The following is a 25651-nucleotide window of genomic DNA, read 5'->3' on the forward strand; positions in this document are numbered from 1 at the left end:
TTAACTACCTACTTAACAGCTCTATTTGAATGCTTACTAGGCATCCCAAGTTTACTATGTCTGAAACAACTTTGACATTGCCCCCAACTTATTCTTCCCATCACCATTAATGAATGACAGCTTAATCAGGCCAGAAACTTGAGAAACACCACTGACTCCTTCCTTCTTTCATATTTCACATCTAATTTGATGATAAACCCTGTCAATTCTGACCTTCAGAGTATATCAAGAATTCTCTGTTTTCTTACCACCACCACTCATTATCACCACTCTGGTCTGAGCTGCAGTGGGTTATTGCAGTAGCCTAGCTGCTTTCACCCTTGCCTACTTATGTTCTTCTGTTAAGTCAGCGTCCACGGGGAAACAGTTTTAAAAACCTAAGTCGGATCATATGACTCCTCTGCACGTGATCACTGCCTGTTTCATTCAGAGATCCACTACCTCGCCCCCACCTCTTTTCCTTTTACTCTCCACCTCACTCACTCTGTTCCAGCCCTACTGGCCTTCACGCTGCTATTCCTTAAACATCGAAGTCATACCTTGGCCTTTGTGCTTGCTGTGCCCTCTGTCTGAAATTCTCTTCTCCCTGAATCCACAGCTAACTTCCTCACTCCCTTCCGATCTTTACTCAAAAGTCACCTCTTCAATGAAGCAATCCCTAATCTCCCTACCTGCATTCATCTCCCAGCATTTCCTATCTTTACATCATTGCTTGTATTTGCTGAAGGGGGAAAAGAATAATCTACTATTAAGATATATAACTAATACCTGCTGAAAGCTTTCTATGTTCTAGGCACTGTTCTGAAAGCCCATTTATTTCTCACAACCAACTATAAAGTAGGCACTAGTGGTATGCCTATTTTCAGCTTAAAATACTTAGAAACAGATAGGGTAAATGCTTAGCCAAAGGACAAGTAGCAGCGTCAAGGTTCTCTCTTAGGCAGTTAACAGAGCCTGCAGCACTATAATGTCTTTCCAGATTTTTAAAATAAGCTCTCTGGAAAGATGCTTCAAGTTTATCTTGTACCTTCATATAATCCCTGGTACACCACTGTAAGGGCCATGTATGCCTCAGTTTAAGAAGCATGGAGATTAAAGATCAGTCAATAAAAATAAAAACAGGCAGGTATCACGAAAGAAATCACAATATAGATAATATATGGATATAATTAGAAATAACTTGAAACAATAAAGTAATACCCTAGGTAGGTGTAGGAAGCACCTTTTTTTCCTCCCTTTTTTTTCTTTTCTTTCTTTTTTTTTTTTTTTTTTGCCACACTGTGTGGCATGTGGGATCTTAGTTTCCCAGCCAGGGATTGAACCTGTGTCCCCTGCAGTGGAAGCACGGAGTCTTAACCACTGCACCACCAGGGAAGTCCCAGAAGCACCTTATAAAGATGCCTGAAGGTAAAATAAAAAAGAATTAGGGCTCTGTTTTGAGAGTTCAGATCCTACCCAAAAAAGCCCATTCTGCAGAATGGGCTACTCAAATTATTTCTCTTTACTAGTAACCTTCAGTCAGCTATAACAACTGTGATCACATTCTTTAAGCATACCTACATACATAAGGAATTTCTAACATTCATATGGCTGTGTAACCCTTATGTTGTCGGCGTGTGTACACTGTACTGGGGTGGGTGCTATTCTGCGACCTTTTATCTCATTCCTTCTGTTTCCTATGGAACTGGTGTTGACCGAGATTTATGTATCATCCAGTGTCAAAGTCTTGATCTGGTGTTTCACTGACTTGGTTCTAGTCAAATCAAAGGACTGTTCTTTCCTGCAAAATGCATCTCTAATGATGTTAACTTATACATGTGTAATGCTTTATAGTTTACACAGCCCTAAATGAGGTGACCCAAATAATACTGATCTTTAAGTAAGGATCTTTTCTGAACTCTAATTTGTGTGGTGTGGCTAATAAAAGAAATGTCCCTGCTTCCTGAAGTGAAATTGGTCTTTCTGAAGCTCCTGTTTCAGAATACAAAACAAGTTAAGGCAGGTACTAGAATCATAGGAAAATATTTTTCTCAAATTGAGGAGAGAACATGCATAAATAAATTTGGTAACCAAAATGCATTATTTTTCATTTATTTATCATTTAACATTTGAAGTATAAATATACTACAATAAAAATTTCAAAAATGAGAATTTGTTTATAAAAGATACATTATTTTATAGAATGAGAAAAAGAGGACAGTTAATGAAACTTCTATTGGGACCCTGCTCATCTCAGCACCACCACCCCTTGTAAAAGAAGTAAATTATACTTGAGTTCTTAAAGCACTACAAGAATCAGAGACAAAAGTGAGTCCCAAATAGAAAAAACAAATTCAGGTTAGGGAGAGATTTCAGTTCAGAGTCTGTTGATGGGAAGAAGATTCTTATTTTACTTGCTAAGAAGAGCAAATATTGAAGTGAAAATTGCTTACCAATAGTAAGATTACTGGCTGGATAGCTACATTTCCTCCCTTGGGCCATACCACCTTACTCTACCTAACTTCTGAAAAGTACCAGTAAATACTTTCATCATTCACTGTATTCTGAAACTTTCGGGTATCTTCTCCCATTCATAAAAGTGTGCTTTTTGTAACACTGGCAACTTCTGTAGGTGTGGAGAACAAATGCTCCACTCATTCAAACCAGTTTTCATGATGGTGGGGAGGGAGGGGGATGGCTTGTGTTCTGTATTTTGTTCTAATTGCCAGAGGCTCTTACCAAACTAACATTGCTGCCAAAAATGATTGCTCCTTCTCCATTATCACTACAGAAAGCATCTATGGTATTGATCTAGCTAAAGCCATAAACATTTAAAATAATACTTTAATACTTTTTTTTCCAGTTATAGTTATGGTCCTATTATATTGTTAAGCAATAGCTTTGACTTTGAACCTAAAATAGAAGTGCAAATAAGAAAATTTATGAGATAAATTAGCTTCTTGGACTTTCTCATTCCTTGTCATTTTTTTTCATCAGTACTTCCCTCCAAATCACAACACTGTTGTAGTTAACAAGATTTAATGAAAATGCTAATCATAACAAAAATTGAGGGGGCTAGATATTCTTTTCAGAACTATAAATTAAATTTTAAAATTTGCAATTTAACTTTTATTCACCTGCTGATTGGAAATGCCCTTTTTCGAACTCTGACTCACTATGTTGACATTGAGATCAAATTAAATTAACTCAGTAATTAAGCTTGAAATCAAACCACTTAAAGAATTTTTTTTCTTTCGAGTCTGGCCTACTTCTCATAGGTTCTTCGCAGTCTCAAGACTAACTACCTTTTTAATTTGGAATAAATCTCAAGGTTGGAAGAGACTTTAAACATCATCTAGAACTCTGCAACAAACGTTATCCAGTCCACTTACCCATCCAGTAATTGGTCCTTCAGGATCCCTATCAAGTGTAAATCCATTCTATACTTGAGTACCTTCTGAGAAACAAGCTGCCTCCTAAGGTAGCACATTCCATTTTTGAAGAATTCTACCTACTATCAAGTTATTTCCTTTATTAAACTGGTCTTTTTAACAGGTATTAATGAAAATAACATATCCATATGGTAACAGAAATTTAACCCAAAGAAGGGAAGATATAATAAAAATGTCTCCTTTTGACCCCTGACCTGTCCCTTCCCCCAGCCATCCCACCATTTACTTATCAGAGGTAATCTCCATTAACAGTTCTTTATCCTCCTTCCCTTTATAAATTCTCTCTCTCTCTCTCTCTCTCTCTCTCTCTCTCTCTCGTTCCCACTCACATAATTTTTTTAATGGGAATGCAATATACATATATGGGTATGTCATGATAAATATGTATCTATGGGGTTATATAATATGTATCTATATATACTCTGTGTATGACATAAACACTGTATGGGGATATATACATTTTTTGCTGTCTTAACATATTTTATTTCAGCATGTACGAATATTTCATTCTTTGACTTTAAAAAAATTTTAGTCATTATTTTAACATTTATTGAGATAAAGTTCATCAGTCATTTGCAGTGTACAAATCAGTTTTTAGTATAGTCACATGTGTGCAAACGTCACCAGAACCAATATTAGAATATTTTCATCACTTCTAAAAGAAACTCCATACCCTTTATCTGTCACCTCCTATCCCATCACTCCCCCCCTCAGCCCTAAGTAGCCGCTGGTCTACTTTCTGTCTCTGTAGATTTACATATTCTGGACACGTCGTATAAATGGAATTACATAATATATAGTCTTGTGTGACTAGCTTTTTTCACTTAGCATGTTTTAAAAGCGCATCCATGTTGTAACATGTGTTAGTACTTCATTCCTTCTTATGGCCCATTATGCCATTGCATAGATAAACTACATTTTGCTTATTCATTCATCAGTTAACGGACATTTAGGTTGTTTCCACCTTTTGCCTGTTGTGAGTATTGCTCCTATGAATATTTATGTACAAGTTTTTGTGCGGACATATGTGTACATATATGTGTAGGTATACACATGAGTAGAATTGTTGGGTCCTGTGGTAGCTCTATGTTTAGCCATTTGAGGAATGAACTGCCGGACTGTTTTCCGAAGTGGCTACACCATTTTGCATCCCCCGCCCCCCAACAATGTATGATGGTTTTGATTTCTCCACATACTTCACCACAGTTGCTATTTTCTTTGATTCTTGCCATCCTAGTGACTGTAAAGTGGTATCTCATTGTGGTTTTGATTTACATTTCTCTGATGCCTAACAGTGTTGAGGATCATTTCACATACTTACTGGCCATTTGTATATTTTCTTTGGAGAAATGCCTGTTTATATCCTTTGCCTATTTTTCAGTCGAGTTATTTGTTTTTATTACTGAGTTGTATGAGTTCTTTGTATATTCTAGATATAAGTCCATTATGTGATTTGCAACTATTTTCTCTCAGTCTGTGAGTTATCCTTTCACTTCCTTGAAGCACAAGTTTTTAATTTTGCTGAAGTCCAGTTTATCTTTTTCCTTTCATTATTCATATTTTTGGTGTCTTATCTAAGAATCATTTTCCAAATCCAAGGTTATCAGGATTTACCCCTATGTTTTCTCCTGAGAGTTGTGTTGTTTTAGAGCTTAAATTTTGGTCTTTCATCTATTTTGAGTTAATTTCTGTATACGGTATGAGATAAGGGTCCAGTTCATTCTTTTGCGTGTGGCAATCCAGATGTCCCAGCACCATTTGGGTTTGTTGTTGTTTTTGTTGTTTTTGCAAAATGTTCCCCTATACCGTAGGTTGCCTTTTTTTTTTCTTTTTTATATTGGAGTATAGTTGATTAACAGTATTGTGTTAGTTTCGGGTGTACAGCAAAGTGATTCAGCTACACATATACTTGCATCTATTCTTTTTCAAATTCTTTTCCCATTTAGCTTGTTACAGAATATTGAGCAGAGTTTGTGCTATACAGTATGTCCTTGCTGGTTATCTCTTTTAAAAACAGCAATCCAGCACCATTTGTTGAAAAAAAGACTCTTCTTTTCCCATTGAATGGTCTTGGGACCTTTGTAGAAAATCAGTTGACCATAAACACATGGGTTTATTTCTGGACTTTCAGTTCTTTTTTTATTATCTATATGTCTGTCCAGTGCCATTGCTATACTGTCTTGATTATTGTTACTTTGTAGTAAGTTTTGAAATCGAGGCATGTAGTTCTACTTTTTTTTTTTTAATTGGCTGTTTGAGGTCTTCTGCTATTCCATATATGTTTTAGAATCAGCTCATCAATCTCTACAAAGAAATCAGCTGGAATTCTATAGGGATTATGCCAAAATATTTTTCTAAACATACTTGCTTTTTTTAAAAAATGCAAACAGACCAAAAGGGTTTATGATGGAAAGTTCCCCTCACCAGAGACAACCAATAACTATTCACAAACAGTTCATTTTGTATTCTTCTAGAAATTGAAATTGTATATGAAGCATACATATATTTATACCTTTTTTTTTTACTACAGATGAAACATAGTATTTTCCTTTCTGTCTTTATCAATGTTTTTATTTGTTTTTATCTTTTTGAGAATATTCCATGTCAGAATTGCCGATCTGCTGCTTTTAAAAAATGACTGCGTAGTATTTTGTACCATAATCCCTAATCAGTCTGTTTTTAATAGATTTTAGGGTCTTGTTTTTGCAAACTGCTGCAATAAAATTTTGTACATATAAATTTTGCCCATATCTAAGTATGTTGGCAGAAGAGATTACCAGGAGTGGAAAACTACTGTGTCAAAGGATATGTGTATTTTTAATTTAGATAAATGTATTATTTAGGTTTGGTTATATTCCTGTAACAAACTGTGTCTTTAAATATAAAAGATTTATTTCTAGCTCACTTGCCAAATAGATTAGCTGGTCAGCTCTGTTCTACATCATCCTCACTCAGGTACCCAGGTTAAGGGAAGCTCCATCTCTGTGCTTCCATGATTGTTCAGGCAAGACAAAGGACATACAGCAAATCAGCACTGACTCCTTAAGCTTCTGCCCCGACACATATTACTCTTTAGGAAAAACAAGTCCACATAACCACCTCTAATTCAGAGAGAACAGTAGGCGCAGTTTTACCAGCTACCTGGAAAGCAGAGAGCCAGAAATAATTGGTGAAGGACACTGATGACTACCTCAGTACGTGTTGCCAATTTTAATTTTCAGACTCTCTCTAAAGAGATTCTACCAGTTTATACTCCCATATTTACAAATGGGGAACATTTTTGGTAACATTTATAAGAACATCCTTTTCCTCTTTCCTTCTCCCACCCATCACTATATAGGTCATTGAAAAAAACACATCTTTGTCTGGTAGGTAAAAATACATTGTTTTGATGTTTTTAAATTTGTATCCTTGAATATGAGTGAGGTTGAGCATCTTTTCATGTATTAATTTTTAAGCCATTTGTATTTCTTATTTTGTGAACTTGTTTGTTTTGTGTCTAGTCTGTTTTTTCTAATATGTTGTTACTTTTAACTTGGTCAGTAAATTTTTTTGTTTTATAAATTTTTTAATTTTTATATATTCAAACTTATTAATCTTTTTTTTCCTCTGGCTCCTGTTTGTGTCTTATTTAGAAAGCCCTTCTCCATTCCAAGATTTTGAAAAAAGAACAGAAATCTTGTGTGTATCTTCTCTTTAGTTATGGTGATACTCCTTGAAATCATATTGAACTGGACTTATTTCACTTTCATATGGTATCCCTTCAAAACTTGAAAATAACTACCATATCCCCTTTTAAAGTATAAACCTTTCTAAGCTATAAACATTCCCAGTTCCTATTATGGTTCACCCAGTTGTATTTCTTTGAGGCTCTTTAGGTGTCTGTAGGCCCCAGTTTTCTTTTTCTCTAAAACAAAGCTTTTAGACAGTATCCGTATCATAATGCTGTAAGATTACGTGCATCTTTAATTACATACAAATAAATGCTGACAAGTTGTCTAGCAGGGGTCCCATACTTATCTGTTATTAATACTAATATAGAAATAAGTTTCTTAAAAATAATTACAGAAGGACTTCCCTGGGGGCCGGTGGTTAAGACTTCACCTTCCAATGCAGGGGGTGTGGATTCCCTGGTCAGGCCTGGCAGCCAAGAAACCAAGACATGAAACAGAAGCAATATTGTAACAAATTCAATAAAGACTTTTAAAAATGGTCTACATCAAAAAAATCTTAAAAAAAAAAATTGCAGACGTTAAACATTATTTCTCATGGTTTTGTTGTAAAATGTGTTGCCCAAATTACAGGCCCAGTTGCACCACTGTTGTAAGATCTGATTTCAAGCTGTCCTTAAGAGTGGCAAAACAGAATAAACATCAGCATGCTTTATTTTAGAGAGTAATTGCCATCTCTGAATCTTGTGACTCAATCACCAAATAAGTGACTGTAATTATGCAGTGATATATAAAATATCTAGATATCCCTGCTGTCAACAGTTACAGTCTAGAAAAATCTTGATTTATTTTAGAAGGTGACACTGTGCCCCTTTAGGTACAATGGGTACTTAAAATTGCCGACGGACAAAAATTTTAAAAACACTAGAAATAAGTGTCTTATGTTTCCAGTGGCAAAGTTTCTCTCTTCCTCTCTCTCTCTCATTTTTTTTTTAATAAGCCTAAGATCTTTGTATCCATAAACACCTGGTACGTTTTCCAATGGCAGAGGCATTTTTTTTTTAATATGCAGATTCAATTCTCTGTCTTTTTTTTTTTTTTAACTTCTGGAGAAATTAGATGTCATTTACACTTGTAGAACGCCTAAAATTAGTGAAGCTAACAATGTCTGAAACTTCAGGGGTGTTTTCTATTTACAAATAAAGTTGAGTGACTAAGAAATTGTCTCCATTGTTTATTGGAAGCTGGCCAAAGTTTGGTAGACTCTGTTTTCTGAGATTGCTGTATGAAATATCTAGTATGCCTTTAAGAGTGGTTTAAGAACCTTAGTACATATTTGAATTAACTGTCAGTTATTTTAACAACCACCAGAGGGAGTTGCATGCTTAAATTACCTTTATCCATTAAAACTTAATTTTGTCTGAAAGAAGATTTAAAAGATAGTATTTTTTTCTCTACCTGTTTTATTTTGTTTTTTTCTCCTCCTTTTTTGTCTATTTAAAAGCACAAGGTAGATAAGTTTGGAAAACTAAAGAAATCGTTGTATGATTGCAATGTTAAATATATCCCTTATTTCCTTGGTAGAACTAGCATATGAAATAGCCATCTTTCTGCAGTGTTTAGCAACCTAGAAATATTGCTATATTTTAAAATTATTAAATCTTTCTAAGTAAAAAATATTAAAAATAAACATTCAAGGATACTTTAAAATAAATGTCCAATTTTTTATCAATATTTCTTAGGCATTTTTATTTCGTTTTACTATCCATTGAAAGTCAAATTGTTGTTGTTATTTTACATTTAATAGGTATTTTTCAAGTGCCTACAATTTTCAGGGTTAAAACTAAATACAAGGTGATACAAAAATGTTTACCTTCAAGGAGATTGTAGTTTAATTGAGAAATGTACTTTCATGAAAAATCTAAAATGCTGAATTTTTCCAAGTGAAAAATGAAATGAACTCATATAACAAAAAAAGATTACCCTTTAGTGTGATAATGATTTATAAATACCAAGTAATAGTATGTAAGCTTTCGAAGTAGTTTGTCTGTCCCCTTTGTTTCCTTCCTTCACACTTCACTCATGGTAGCAATTTACTTAATGCCCTTTGAGCTAGTACAAAAAGTAATTTAAGCTCCATTACTATTCAAATAATTTTGGATTCCAGAATAGCAAAAATTAATGTGGTTTGGCTGAATAACTAAAATATTATTACAGTGCAAATATCACAAATGAAGCTGCAGCACAGTGTTTACCTGTGCCTTATTATGTTTTACTACTTGTATATAATTGGATATGATTTTATTTTTATCAAGGTATACATATTTGTACATACACACACACATATATTCTATGTATAACTACTCTGTATAGACCACAGTGATGTATCTAGGTATAGGTCTTTTTTTTTTTTTTTTTTTTTAAATCATCCTTGTTTCTACATTCATTGGACCCCTTCAGTTTAAAGGCTAGTGTCTCGCTTCAGACCTGGAAATCTTCTGGTTTCCAGTTTCTCATTGTCTCTTTCCAAAATTATTTTAATCAGCTATTTAACATCCTGGACCAATTATCTGTTTATTTCTCACTATCATATTCTCAGTATTATTCTACCTCCTTGTCTTTCTGTTCTTTGGTTGAGATCTTAAATTTTCTTTCAATCCATGCATGAAGTGTTCATTTCAGCAGTGATTTTTTTCATTTCTAAGAGCTAGTTTTCTGATTCCTTTTTCATAGCAGATTGTTGTTTTATGGATGATGCTTGTCTGAACTCTCGTAATGATGTTAATTAGAAGTTCTCTCATCTCTCTCATCAATTATATCCACTTAGTCTGGGTTTAGTCTTTCTCTTTGTTTATCTAGATCTTTCACATGTCACGTGTTCCTCAAATGCGTGGTGATTCTTGGCTGTTGCTTCATATTTAAGAATGAAGGACCTTGAGGGCCAGTTAAAAGCCCTGTGTAAGAAAGTGAGACTTGTCACTTGGCAGACTTTGCTTTGTGAGGAATAAATGAGGAGCCAACTGCTGCAAGAGAACAGTCTGCCATCACCACCCAGCAGTCTTTGGGTATGGGGACCAGCTTGAGAAATGTGTGCTTGAAGGAGCCTTAAGAATAGGCATACAGCTACCCGCACTTCTCAGGATGGGGAGAGGTTGACTGTTCCATAAAAAGACATCCAGTTAAGCACCTTTTCTGGCCCATTCCTCACTTCTGCCTCCTGTTGTTACCTGTTCTCCAAAGTCTGAGCCTCTTTAGGTTTCTGCGGGCAAGTTAGCTGCCTCTTTGCAGTAAAGTCCTTGTCTATGCTGTAGCTTTCTCCACCCTCCTTCATTAATCTATGCCATTTCATCTGCTTTTAATCTTCCAGAAACTTGTTGAAATTTCTTGTCCACTAATTGCCTTCTTCCTATTGTTTATCATTGTTGGATTCTGTCAGTTTTATTCCTCTGTCATTTTCATGTGGTTTCAGGAAGCAGAAGATTATATAAGTGCAGTGCTCAATCATCTTTAAATGGAAGCCCTCTTTAATATAATTGATTCTTCATATTTGACTTTTAAAGTCCTTATTAGTCTATATGTAAATAAATGACAGGAACGGAGAGAATTTTTCCTTGAGCTTACCCACTGGAGTCTGTAACAAATCGCCCCTCCTTCTGTGTAAGTACGTATTACTAAATTGTGCATGAACCTAATTCATTTGTATGTGTGGTTGATATTATTTGGTTTATAATAGTTTCTTTGTATGCCAAAACAAAGGAAGAAAACCCAAAAAGCCAGTCTAAGGGATTTCCTCAAATTCCTATTCACAGTCATTTCCCATAACAGAGGTGAAATTTTCTAGCCTTACCCCACAACTGCAGCCCTAATTCTGTAAGCCTTTCTGACTCTCTTTCTAAGTTCTCCCCATCTTTTGGACCCTGTAAGTATAGTTGTCATGTTTCTTTCTCCCCAGACAATACCCAACTCTTTTTCGTTTAGGGGAGGCTAATCAGAGCAAAAGTGTCTTTTTAAATAAATAGTATAATTACTCTTCTTTACTGTGAGTCTAATAATGTTTCTTAATGAATATGTATTGTGTAATATTTTGTATAGTAAAGGTTAAAATTGCAGACAAAAGCACAACTGGAGAAAAAAAGAGTTTAGCTTTAGGTCAATTTTCAGTGATCTTTAGAAATTCGCCTTGACACTACTTTGTAATTCATCTTTCTCAGATTCCTATCTAAAAATCACAGACCACAACTGAGAAGTGACCTAGACACATAAAAGTCCAGACACTTAACTAGAGAAATTGAGATCACATCTTTCTTACACAATTTTCGGAGCATTTTTTAACTTGTTTGTAATTAACAGACGTACTTAAGAGATCCTGAATAGTCCACAGATTATGTTTGTCATTTCTAACATAGTCATAACTCTGCTCTAAGACTTTGTTTTCATTAGAAAGAAATTTCTCTTAGATAAATTCTAAGACAGTGGATTCACAATATTTTACTTTAAGGTTTCAGTCTATCATAGGAGATATCTTAACTTTACTCCTAAAGGCAAACCATATCTTCAGCCATTGCAGAAACTACTTTCTTTGTGAATTGCCAAAGATGTGGTATTTTTTTCTATTTCAGAAACATTCCGGAGTATTTACTCTGAAACTTTAAAACATCCCCATAACAATACCATCAGTAACTGTGACTCCTTCATCTCTCCTAAATCTTTTTCTGAATCAGATTTTTATCTTCTACTACTATTGGCCTTCTATGTGTATCTTAACTTTTTTCCTGAAATAAGTATTATTGCACTGGCTTTATTTCAGTTTTATATTTGCCTGGTAAGTCAATTTTAAAATATCTTTAGCTACCTTCAAGATTTTCTCTGTATCTTTGGTTTTCAGCAGTTTGATTATGTCTAGGTTTTATTTTGTTTTAATGTTACTTGGACATCTCTGGGCTTCTTGGATCTGTGGTTTATCATCTTTTATTAATTTTGGAAAATATTTAGCCATTATCTCCTCAAATACTTCTGCCTGTTTTTCTTTTTCTTTCACCAATTACATGTATATTATGGACTGTTATTGCCCCTCACTTCTTGGATACTTTGTTCTTTTTTCCACTTTTTCTTTGTGTTCAATTTGGATAATCTCTGTCTTCAAGTTCACTGATTCTTCTGTATCCAGTGTGCTGGTAAGCCTGTTGAAAGAATTCTTTATCTCTGATACCATATTTTATTTCTACCAATTGACTCTTTAATAATTTCCATCTCTCTTCCCAAATTATCCATCACTTCCTACATGTTGTCCACCTTTTTACGTAGATCCTTCAACATGTTAATCATAGTTATTTTTAAATTCCCTGCCAGGTACTTCCAGCATCTGGGTCATCTTTGAGTTGATTGGTTTCTCTCTTGCTGTGATACGTTGGATTGTTCTCTCACTTTTCTTTGTGTCCTTAGTTTTTTTATTGAATGCCAAATATTGTGTGTAAAAAAACAGAAGAGACAGACGTTTACACCCAGAAACTAGAATACCTTTTTCATAGCAGATTGAAGGGTTGAGTCAGTTAGCCAGGAGTGGAGCTGGGCTTGGGTTTTGTTGTTGCCTTTTAGTTCCTCACAGTCTTCAAATATCTCCAACAATTGGCTGCTCTTACTTTGTCTCTTAGATTGCTGCCTAAAGTGCAAAGTATTACTTTACTTTAGTCCTTTTTTTTTAAAATTTATTTTATTTTATTTATTTATTGGCTGCTTTGGGTCTTCATTGCTGCACACGGGCTTTCTCTAGTTGTTGTGAGCGGGGGCTACTCTTCATTGTGGTGCGCAGGCTCCTCATTGTAGTGGCTTCTCTTGTTGTGGAGCACGGGCCCTAGGCGCATGGGCTTCAATAGTTGTGGCACATGGGCTCAGTAGTTGTGGCTCACGGGCTCAGTAGTTGTGGTGCACAGGCTTAGTTGCTCCGTGGCATGTGGAATCTTCCCAGTGCAGGGCTCAAACCTGTGTCCCCTGCTTTGGCAGGTGGTTTCTTTACCACTGTGCCACCTAGGAAATCCCTACTTTAGTCCTTTTGTTTTCAATCTTTCTATGCTGTGATGGGTCCCCATTTATTCAGTCTCCACATGATCTGATAAACAGCCAAATAGTAAATTATGTCAAATTTTACAAGCCCATCATTTCTATTGTAACACAAAAACAGACATAGACAACAAGTAAACAAGTGAGCATGGCTATATTCCAGTAAAACTGTTCACAAAACAGGTAATGGCCAGATTGGGCCCTTGGGCCATAGTTTGCTGACTCCTTTTTTAGAGCTCTGTTCTTGGGCCACATCTTCTCTCCCCTTCCCCCATCTCTCCTACCTCTAATATAAGCTCCAGCAGGGCAGGGATTTTTACCTGTTTTGTTCATGGATTTCCTAAGTGCCTACAGCAATGCCTGACACAATGTAGGGTCTCAATATATTAAAAGAATGGACTAGTGAATCATGTTTTAAAAGTTTTTTAAAAACAGCATATAACTAACTGTTGATCTTTTGTATCTAAACAGATGCATTTAATTAGATTGCAGTTGTGATTACTGATATATTCAGAATTATTCCTGTCATATCTTTTGTGTTCCAGTTCTTTTTTTTCCTCCTTTCCTGCCATCTAAGTTTAATCAAGTTTTCTTTATTTCTCCTTTTGTTCTTTCACTTTACAAACTACATTCTATTTAGCATCCTCTAGTACTGATATTTAATGTGTATATTTGGTTTAGCAGTGTTTGAGAGTATTCTTTATAAACTTTTAAAACCTCAGAATGCTTTTCTTCTGATTTTCGTGTTTCCAATTTCTTGTTATTCTTTTCTAATATTTTAGTTTTACTTTCTTTTAAACAGTCTGTGCCACCCCACCCACTGCTGTGGTCTTTCTCCTTTGTCTTATAGTTAGAGCTTTTCTTAGATGTATTCACCTTATTCCTTCCTTTTGTATTAATTTCCTTCATATCAAGAAACATCTTTAGTAGTTCTGAGCAGCTGTCCATGGTTTGTGAATTCCCCCCAACTTTATCTCTTTATTCATTCCTGCTCCAGTAATTTAGTTAAGTAAACAAATTATTCCATTGTCCTCTGGAATACTATTCCTTTTCTTCGGCAAGTTTCTCTTCAGATTTTGCCTCTCTTCCATTCCATCTATTGTCTCCTTCTGGCACTCCGTTTTATATTTATTTAAGATCTTTTAACCTCTCTTTCATGTTTTCCATCACTTTATCTCTCTGCATTCTGAGTAATAATCTTAGATTTAATCTATCTTCCAGTCACTAGATGTGTCTTTGACTATATCTAATTCACTGTTTAATCTGTTTGGTTGACTTTTTTTCATTTCAATGGCTATTTTCCATTTCTAGAGGTTGTTTATGGTACTTTTCCAAATCTTATTCATGTTGTCTTATTCTTTTGTTTTATTCTTCTGTTATCATTATAATCATCTTAAACAGACTTTTCCATAGCTTCTTTCAGACTATTATATAATCTTTAAGTTTTAGGGGGATCCTTTTGAGTCATTGATTCTCATGTAGATGGTTTTCTTGTTCAGTCATACTTTTCTAAGGGAGCTTCTCTTCATTGAGGATTTTTCCTTTGTGGATCCCATAGTAGTTACTCCTCGGTAGTGGAAATAGGTCGCCAGAGCACTTTGCATTTGCTTCTGCCAGCTACCCCAAGGAAATCACCATCCTGGGGCTAATTGTTATAATAACGCCTCACTCTGAGGTTCTCTCTCTGCCCTCATGGTATAAATTTTGACCACTCGAAGTGTGATATGTGTTTCATTTTCTCAGAAAATCTGTTCTTATCCTCTCTCCATATATAATATTGAATAATATCACAAACATGTATCTTATTTTCTGATGCGGCACAAATATAAATTATCACTTAGTCATTAGAACCACTAAATAAATGTGTTTAAAAAAATTTTTTTTACATATTTAGGAAAAAACTTTTAGAGGTAATGGATTTATCTCCATTAATTTTAAGAAATACGGATTTTAAATATCATTAATTTGAACAAATATGTAATTAATGCCATTTGAGACACGTTGGTAGGTGGTCAGGGTTTAGAAATGAAGGGAAGTATTTTGTGTCCTCCTACTTCTCCTTTGCCTTGCCCTTTATTCCCACTTCGTGCCTCCAGCTTTCTCCTCTTATTATCCCACTCGAAAATTAACAGCCCCACTCCTCATCTTCTTTTAAGAGAATAGAATAAACCCTAATTCAGAATTCTTATATTTTGGAAATAGAGGGATAAAACTCTGCAATTCAAATAAAATAAACCAAATTAATAAAAGCCTGCCAAAACAAGCTTGGGGTAGGTATGGATGTGCAAAGACAAGGTGAGTTTTCTACCAGGAACACATATACCTCCAAAAACACCTCCCTGTGTTCTTAGAATATCTATTAAAATGGGAGAGAGGGTACCAAGAATCAGTCATGGTTTTTAGAACTTGAAACATAATGCCCTAATATTCTTTTCTTTCACTAAGTAAGAAAGGAGAGTTACAGAGGGAAATACCTGTGGATTATATTAGTGTCAGATTCTTGTTGGGAAAAATTATCTACTGTATAAAGTTAATTTTAAAGTACTTGAGCCTCACTAGCCTCCCTGCACCCCACATTCTAATTCTGATTCTAGAATACACTGGATTAAATGGCCTGTATGTATATAGCCTTTTCCTTATTTTTAAGATTCATGGAAATTTGAGTTTGATTGATGACGACTGTTTAGCATTAATCTAATCTGTTTAATTGGCTTGACTTTTTCATTTTTAATTTTTTTCATTTTTAGAGGTTATTTATTGTACTTTCCCAAATCTGCCTGTTTTCTCGCGATAGAATCATCCCAAGCTGCTTTTAATAGAAGTAGATTCAGGTATCTTCACTGGCAGTCCAGTATCCTAAAAAGTGAAGCTCACATTGTCCAGAGGAGGAAAGAACATATACCAATTTTTATGGTTTAATTAGGTTTCCCAAGCAGTTCACCATTCATGCAACAGGAATTGATTGCTTATTTTCTTTCTTTAAAAATCTTAGGAAAATATTTTCACAAAATGTAATTGGAATATGAGAAAATGTGTATGATTTATCTGAACAGTATTGTTTTTAATTTGCAGATTGAGCAGTTTAATGTTAACATTCATGTGGATTGAAATCAATCAGTTTTATTTGTTGCATACATCAAAATGGATTTAACCTAACCCACATTCCCTTCTAAAATATCTATAAAATGTCCATATTAGGATACCTTATGTATAATCCAAACATGTCAGACTTTTAGAGTAAGGGGGCTTATCCTTTCAAGGGCTCAGATGTGAATTAAAGAGTAGTAAGTAGATTAATTGACTCGACTAGAGCCTTTTGAGAAGTAATAGTCAAAAATGCTGTCATTGGCCATTTAAAACCTCCCCCCCCACACACAAAAAAAAGATAAGTGACATTTGTATGCTTAAATAATTAAAATAATTTTCAAGTAAAAATTTTTGAAATTTTAAATGTTTAACTCACAATATTTTGTTTTGTTGTCTTTGGGGTTCTTAGCAGCCTCTTGTTTATCACAGAATTGTCATTTGTTTTGTTTTCCCCAGGCTGTTTAAAGGTTAATTGACTAAATTGGGTGGGTCCTCATATTTACTAATGTGTGTTGCAGCTCTTTTGGTACATCAGAAGGCCAGAATGGAACGTCTTCAAAGAGAACTTGAGATTCAAAAGAAAAAGCTCGATAAACTAAAATCTGAGGTCAATGAAATGGAAAATAATCTAACTCGAAGGCGTCTGAAAAGATCTAATTCCATATCCCAAATACCTTCAGTAAGTCTTTCTTGCTATACTTGTTGTCACTGCTGTGCTTGAACATGAGAATCAGCAATCTTTCATCAATATAAAAGCTTGATCTAGTTTTCTAAAAATGCTCTTAATTCATACTTGTTTTTCTGTCCTTACCTCCCCCTGAAAACTTCATTCTCTCTTAACTGATAATACAAGAATTCATTGTAGATCCTTCTCACATGGAATTATTTTTCAGCTGGAAGAAATGCAGCAGTTGAGAAGTTGTAATAGACAACTCCAGATTGACATTGACTGCTTAACCAAAGAAATTGATCTTTTTCAAGCCCGAGGTAAAGTTCAGTGCATACTCAGCTTAAATTCATTGTATTAATTTACCAACTCTTTTCTGTGGCTGAAAACAGACTTTTCAGTTGTAATCTTATTGTTTCAGATTTGACTTTGGAGCCATATTGTGCTACTTGGATTTTTATTTTCTCCGCTCTCCGCTACCCGCCCCTCCAAAGTTTATCTAGTTATGTATTTGGTTAAGGAATAATTTGATACATTTGATATCCTTCACATCCCCTTAGTCATGTGTTAAGGGAAGGACAGTGATTAGTATATCTGATTGTATTGTCAAAAGTATTGCTGATAGTTTATTATATTTGAGCTATTGTAATAACTGCTTATTGTAGAGTAAAACATGTTTACAGTTCAGGTCCACAGATAACTATAAAAGGAATATTTATAACTTAAACCTAATTCTGAAGTTTGAAAATAATAGAAATATATAAAATGAAAAAGACAGGAAAGGAAAGAAGGCCAAAAAATAAGCCCTTAATCACACTTCTGAGTGCGTGCCAAAATCTATTAAATTGAAAAATGATTTGTTTTCTTTTAGTAAATAAGCTGTTTACTTGAAACATTCATAGAAAATGCCATAATTTAACTTTGGAGAAAAAAAGAAAGTTAGTGCTAGTCTAGAAACTATAATTCTTGAACTTGTTCCTTTTATTTAAAATCTGAAGGGTTGTATTACATTAGTACAAGGTTTTTATACTTACTTGAGGCCAAGCTGTTTAGTTGCTTAAGACCATGTTAAAATTAAATTTTAAGTTATCTTAACTTGTCTCATGGAAGAGGGGTCTAGTTCTCATTCTGCATTAATTTGACTTCTTCCCCAGTTTACCACTTAGACCTCTGTTATGGGTACTACATTATACTTTGCTGTTTTTGAAATCCTTACATGTAATTTGAGATTAGAGGTACAAAATAAATGAAAAGTATTTCTTCTGTTTAGTACTGTGATATTTTTAGAAAGAAAATATTTGCTTTTTAAAAATCTTTTTGAATATTTCTGTGCTATAAACATTGATATACTTACTTTTTATATATTTCAGGACCACATTTTAATCCCAGCGCTATTCATAACTTTTATGACAATATTGGATTTGTAGGTCCTGTGCCACCAAAACCCAAAGGTTAGTGCATCCAGTAAGTGTGAAAACTTGCATTTTGGAAAGCAAGATTTTAGAAAATTTTATTTTTAGCAACCTTCCACTCTAGAAATGCTTCAAACTTCGGCATTCTTGGATGGATTCATTAAGAAGATATTTATTTTCACTTATGTGCTGGCAATTGGGGAGGGTGCAAAAATGTAATGTACTTAGCCGTTTAAAAGTAGTATGTAGGACTTCCTAGGTAGCTCAGTGGTTAAGAATCCACCTGCCAATGCAGGGGACACAGGTTCAATCCCTGGGCCAGAAAGATTCCTCATGCTGCAGAGCAGCTAAGCCTGTGCGCCACAACTATTGAGCCTGTGCTCTAGAACCCATGAGCTACAACTGTTGAACCTGTGTGCCACAACTGCTGAAGCCCACGCACCTAGAGCCCGTGCTCCACAACAAGAGAAGCCACCACAGTGAGGAGCCCACGCATCACAATGAAGGGTAGCCCCTGCTTGCCACAACTAGAGAAAGCCCATGTGCAGCATCAAAGACCCAATACAGCCAATAAATAAATAAATAAATAAATAAATATTTAAAAAATAAATAAAAGTAATATGCAGGTTCTTAGGATTCATTATATATGCCCAGAATAGCAAATCTCGGCCAAAAAAAAAAAAAAAATCACCAGGTGCAGAAACTTGTATTCTTTGAAATTTTAGACAAAGTTAAGGAAGACACCTTAGGAAAGTTTATTTTTCATGAGTATTCTGTCCTATTTAGTTTATGCATAGTTCTTTATAATCAAAATACTCTGAATTTCAGATGAATGGTTTTTTAAAATTATTACCTACTATCATTTTTACATCATTGATATTCACAGACTATATATACACCAGACCAAGAAATGTTGAAACATTTGTGTGGGTTTTTTACTCCAGACATTAAAAACTATATAGAAATGAGAATGAGAAAGAACAAGTATGTTACTAGTTCTTTGTTTGTTACAAGAATGTTCATAAAGCGAACATACTCCAACAAGAGAGAGAGGGAGGGAGGAGAATTTTCATGTTCTCATTCAGTATCCTCTTCTCTCCACTCCGTCGTTTTTGTTCAAGTATAATTTAATTAGGCCTAGCTGTATCTTCATATTGTTTTATTTAAATGTTTTTAAGCATAGTTAGCTGGAGTGTAATGCACTCTTATTGCAGAGGAGCAAAAGTGAGCTTAGGGCATTTGGCACAGTACGTGGGTAGGTGAGTGTTCAGACATTGGATGCTATTTGGATGTTAATTGAATAAAGGAATAAGCCAAGTGGGTATTTTAGACTCTGAACGAGTAGCCTTAATGTAATCTTTTTACTCTCTTTCAAAAACTAAAATTTTTCCTATAAAAACATCCTATTTTGTTTCAACATAAGCCAGTACTTCTGTATTGAGGGTAGGAGCGAGGTGGAACGTGAATGAAATAAGATTCATCTTGACAATTGTTGAAGCAGGAGAAGTGCATGAGGGTTTATTTCACTGTTCTGCTTACTTTTTGTATATGTTTAAAATTTTCCCTGATAAAAAAGTAAGAAAAGAAAAAGAAAAAAATCCATTACTTAAAAAAGCTTTTCACAAAAGAGGGAAGCTTGAATGCTGGCTATTTTTGGAGAAATAAAGAATCAGTCATTTTTGCCTTAAAGCTAAAATAGGGAGTTACTAGTTTCACTTATAGAGGTTTACTTAGTTCTTAAAATCAGTTCTGCTTCACGATGCAGGGATTTTTTAACAGCTAAAATGAAGTGTGGCAATCACAGGTCATCCTGTGCAACCTGACTTCCTCTTTTTTTCAATTCTGGTTACTTAGTTTACAAATGCCACTAAAAAGGGTCATAATTATAAGTACCAAATGAGATTGTGCAGACGTAAGAAAACCATTGGAGATTTTTTCCATTTAAAAAAAAATTTAGGTCCTTTATTGATTACCTTAGATATTACTTAAATAGTGAAGAAGATCCTGGCACTTAGTAATAGACTGAAGTGTTAATATAGATTGAATGGCCTTCCTAAAAAAAACCTTTGTAGTTAAACAAAAAGTATAGACAGGGTTTTACTGAGAATGTGCCAGGTAGGAATGTTTTCTAACCTCAGTGAGGCCAAAAGTCTAGTAAGTAGACTGGATTATCCCCAGATGAAAACAATTATTCTATAAAACGTTTTCTAAGTATGGAGTGTGAAATATTGTGGATTGTAAAAAGTCAAACTTATTTTAACTGTTATTTATTTTAATGTGTTTTAGGGGATACTAACTAGTACTGTCAGACCCTTGATTTTTCAAATATTTTTACTTAGATAAACCTTAAATAGATACTTGTTTTAAAGTTATTCAGTTTAAAGAAAATTACTATATAAATAATACTTTCATGTTGCTCATCCATGTGCCAGAAATTGCAGTGATGCCTAAAAATTCTGACCAATGCCTAAAGTGAGAATTTTGCAACAAAATGTTTTTTAAGACTAAACAGTAAATAGAGGGGTACAAAGCACCAAATACCACTTAATTATTGTAAATTTGTTATAGAAACTTGGCTTCCTAGATTTTCATCTACTATATACAATAGTCCGTCTTTTAAAATGGCAGAGAAGGTATCATTTAGTTACCAACTCAGTGGAGTAAGTAGAATTTGCAAATTAATATACGTTGTTTTAACATAGTTTGGAAACTACACATTATAAACCTTGGCTGGAGAGATCCAACAATGCATGCTCCTTTGACTTTGAACTGCCCCAAGATGATTTGTAGGAATCGTATTCTAAAATTATAGTGGTACCTCCCTCCCCCCAAAAAATAGTTTCATAAATATAATTTCATCTTAGACACAACCATGGAGGAATATAATTATTCCTTATATTTAAGATAACTCTGTACATTCAAACATTCTAGAACATTGGCCTCATAAAGCTGCAGTGACTTTATAAGTAAGAAAGATTAGACGTAGAGGATACATGATTTATCAAAGATCACAGCGCAAAGAAATTAGGAGTTAGTAACAGAGCCAGGAGTAGAACTCCATTCTCACAACTCTCAATCTAATAGTCTTTCTAGTGTTCCATAATAAATATGATTTTAAAATAAAATGAGAAAGTCTGGTAAAAATTTTATACTGATTTATTTCTCCAAAGTCTATTGTTGATATTTAGTTAAATAAATGGGATTTTAGAAATTAGTTCTTTATGTTTTATGTTGTCCAGTCTTAGATTTTTAGCAGATAGGGAACATTTAACAAAAACTTCCATTGCTGATAGAAAACAGAAATACAAATACTACTTCAGTGAGAAATGAAACCCAAACTTATTAATGAGACATAAATGCACTAGCAGCATTGCGTTGTAGTTGGACATCTTTTCACCATCTTAGGTGACATTATGGTAATCTTGGCTATTAGCTACCATATGAACTGATTTCCCTTTTCTCCTGCTATAAATTGGGGGAAATGATGCTCTTTTGCTGTTTGAGGATATACGGAGGTGATGATGTCATGTCCATGTTGCATGTCCATGTCCCAGCAGAAAACTTCCAGCCTGATAGAGATGGGTTGTGAGGATCAAGTATGTATGTCAGTTTCAGCTAGATGCTTCATTTGGTTAACAAGCTACTTCATGCTGTGCAGTACAAATACTGTTTAAAGTTGCCAGTAATTTGTGACTTTGCGATTTTTGCTTCTAAAATAATTCTTTTGCTTCCTTACAGATCAAAGGTCCACCATCAAAACACCAAAGACTCAAGAAACAGAAGATGATGAAGGGGCTCAGTGGAATTGTACTGCCTGTACTTTTTTGAACCACCCAGCCTTAATCCGTTGTGAACAGTGTGAGATGCCAAGGCATTTCTGAGCTGAGAGGCCCTGTATCTTCTCTAAAACCACATCTGAAGTTCAAGAAACTAGTCTGTCATCAGGGGAAAAGTTTCACTGCTTCATAGGATTTTGTCAAATTGACGGTGTGACAAGATGGTGTTGTGCTAATGTTAAATGTCGGCCCACAGAGCTAATAATTACCTCAGTCTAATGTCATGGGCAGTTGAAATTCATCACATGAAAGGTAATCTGCTGAAAGACTTGGTTGCCCACTGCCTAACCATGTACAGTGTTACCAATAGCCCATTATGGATAATTACCAATATATTAATACCTAGGTGTTCCCAGTACCTTTTCCCCTCATGTCACTACTGAATTTTGACAGGAGGAAGGAATAGAATGATGGCTTTTTTTTTTTTATAAAGCTTTCGGTGAAACACTACAAACATGAAGAAAAGGAACAAGGTTCAACTATTTAAAAACTGTTTGCTGCCGTATAGTGCCAATGGATAGGGGAAGGACTTCACAAATCTGTGGTACTCTTGGCCTTGTCTTTGTCTTCCCTAAAAACGTCTCCACTCTGTGAAGCCAGCATCTAAGGTCTAAAGATGAAAAGCAGCATGCATTGTCTGTACAAAATGGAGTGAAATATCCCAAGCTTTTGCTACTGTACAGATCTCTCAAGTCTGCTTTAAGTGATTTCTTTTCTTCCTTATTATTTTCTTATATTTCTATATGTATAGTGTAATAGTCTTTTGTTAACTGATTTTCTTTTTTCCTTTTAGTGATTAAGCACGATCATGTCCCTTTTTAAGCCTTACCTGAGAGAAGCAGTGCCTTAAAATAAAAAAGCATTAACGAAATGAAACTATGCACAAAATAACTTTCCTGTACTTATTCAGTACTTTGCCCTCATGAATGCCGATGTTCTGTGAAGACATACAGATGCTGCACAGTGAATTGCAGAAAATATTACAGGACTTATGTCTGTAGGTCACACTATATATTGACTTTAGCAGTGGGTAACACAACACAGTGTTTTATCTTCCACAGGGAAGCTTAAAACAAAAGATATTTTTAACCCACTGACAGCAACAAGGTTAAGCTTGCTTTATCTGCCTTGTGTCCCACAGAACTTTCACAAGAGATTACTATTGGGAAAGTACAGTTTCAAAACCAGCAACATCAGCAGTACCTACAGCCCTTTTTTTGGAGAGAAGTTTAAATGCTTTACTGTTGGGGCAATCCGTTTCTAAACCTGACTTGGTGGCAGTATCGTGTATATTTATAAAACAAGGCTAGTCATATTTAGGACAACTGAAGAAAAGCTGGAAAAAAGAAAAGCAAACTTGAACACTGAAGCAACCTCAAGCATCTCTTTATTTTGATGATATATTTTTATAAGGAAAATAAATATTCAAATGATCAGGAATGTATATAACTAAATGAAATCAAGAAAAAGAAATAACAGTATGCATTTAAAAAAACAATTATGAAATTATATATCAGTGCTTAGAATGGGGCAAAGGGAAGTGCTGAAATGTAGCAAAAAAAGATAGGAGATAATGTAGACTGTCACCCACTGTAAATGTTTGCAAATGAATATTTTTTAAGTAAACAGGATTATTACAGGTAATTCTATATGAATGTTCAAAGCCTTAACTTCCAGGCTTTGCATCTTGTATATGGGAATAACTATGACAATCCTAGTTAATTAGACAAGAAACCCAAAGCCCTTACATTTGATGCATTTTGTTTTAAAAATAGGCCTTGTTTTTCAGCTTCATCTGCAGTTCTATGTGAAGATTGATAAATCAGTTTTTACTTGTTTTATTAATAAAATGTAATTTGGATATCTTGAGTTGATGGTTTTGTGATTTAGCTGGGTAAACTATCTTTGTAACAGATAAGTTATTTATAAAAATTAAAAAACTTATATTCTACTGTGGATTTTGTGACTTGTTTTTAAAGTTTATGGGATAAGAAATAATTTATGCCCTAGCAGAACATTTGATAGTTCATAGAAATCAGAGAAAACTTGTTCTCTAGAGTCTTCTCATGACATCATAGCATTCCACTGCATTTCTTGGATTATTTGTATCAATTTCCCCAGACTTCTTATTAAAAGCAACCGTGTTTCAGCAACACCAGAAAAATGAATATTGCTTTCTTCAGACTTTATCATAGCTTTTTCTTTCATTTCTTTTGGGGCTTTTAAAGGTTACCCCATTGTTGAAAATGTGATTTCTTGAGCCATTTAGCCCGAATAGTCATTTGGTTAATATTTGCTCCCTTGTATTATGTGTAAGTGCTGAGGATGGTGGTGCTTCTCTTAAAGAGAACCTTTACGTTAAGAGTTTCCAAAAAATTATGACTCAGGTTTTCTGAGCTTGAAAAGAGCAAGTAGCACTGGCTGATCTTTTATAACAGAACTTGCAGAACACCCTGCCTTGCCTTGACTGACCTGTTAAACCTAGTAGGACAGAAATATTCTTTGCTAGGGAATATGAGGTCTGTACATGTTGGTGGTCTGGAGCCCACCTTCAGGAATTATTGCACTAAACTAGAATTACAGGTACTAAGCCTCAGATGGAACGATGGACTTCGCTTCCCATTGCTGATCATCCTTGGATGCTGGCATTCAAGGGAAGGTGGGCAGTTAGCAATTCATGTAAACTGGACTTCTCAGGAAAACTTTCATTGTTAACAAAATGTTGGCCAGTATCTGTTGTCATAACTAGTACATTATACAAAGGTGCATGTTATATTGAGAATTTTTGTGGAAAAGATATAAAAATTTATTTTTCTTTTAAAATTTCCATTTTTTTAAATGACCAAGCAGGATCAAACTAGAGTGTAATATTAATTGACTTTATATTGGAGAATTGAAATTGTACATAAAATCATATCTATGCTAGTCCAAAACTATATTGGCTATTAACTTTAAACATATTTTAATCAAAGCATGTATAAATAGCAAGGTTAACTGACATATCATCAGTTTCCTCTATCCCAATTTAATGTTGATGGGAAATTATAGTGAACAATGATAAGTTTAAGAAGTAAATGGTATAATATGTAATAGTCTGTAATTGAAGTTGGCTGTGTTGCCTTAGAAAATAATATTAAATCTGTAGTGGCACCAAAGGCCATTCCAGATTTAATATCTGCATGCTGGGAATTAGCATAGTTTCCCACGTAACATTACAAAATACTTATATATCTCTGTGACAAGTGAAGTTTTTATTTTTTGGCTCAAGTTTTTAGAAACTAATTATATCCATTTTACTTGAAGGTGAAATGACTCAGGGCTGCATTTTAATTTTTATTGTTTCCATCTGAAAATATAATTAAGCAACTGAAAGAAAAGACTTCCTCTAAAGAAAGCACAAGATTGTAGCTTTATATTTGTTAAATTGGATTTCCCGCCCTCAATATGTAGTAGTCTGTTTGGTGTTTTTTGTTGTTGTTCTTGTTTTTTA

At 34.5% G+C, this 25651-nt stretch overlaps 1 protein-coding gene across 5 annotated transcripts in view; it reads left to right on the forward strand.

Annotated features, from left to right (window-relative positions):
• TAB2 (TGF-beta activated kinase 1 (MAP3K7) binding protein 2) overlaps positions 1–24287 on the forward strand; it is a 78564-nt gene extending 54277 nt beyond the window's left edge. For all 5 annotated transcript variants that reach the window (XM_057739679.1, XM_057739678.1, XM_057739675.1 and 2 more), the window contains 4 exons: positions 16765–16925; positions 17140–17233; positions 18284–18364; positions 22064–24287. In XM_057739679.1, coding sequence (XP_057595662.1) covers positions 16765–16925; positions 17140–17233; positions 18284–18364; positions 22064–22206 — 479 coding nt within the window. In that variant the 3' untranslated portion in view covers positions 22207–24287. The remainder of the gene's footprint in view (positions 1–16764; positions 16926–17139; positions 17234–18283; positions 18365–22063) is intronic.
• Positions 24288–25651: the final 1364 nt, after the last annotated feature.

This window comes from Hippopotamus amphibius, chromosome 6 (assembly GCF_030028045.1).
Source record: "Hippopotamus amphibius kiboko isolate mHipAmp2 chromosome 6, mHipAmp2.hap2, whole genome shotgun sequence".
Lineage (NCBI taxonomy): Eukaryota > Metazoa > Chordata > Mammalia > Artiodactyla > Hippopotamidae > Hippopotamus > Hippopotamus amphibius.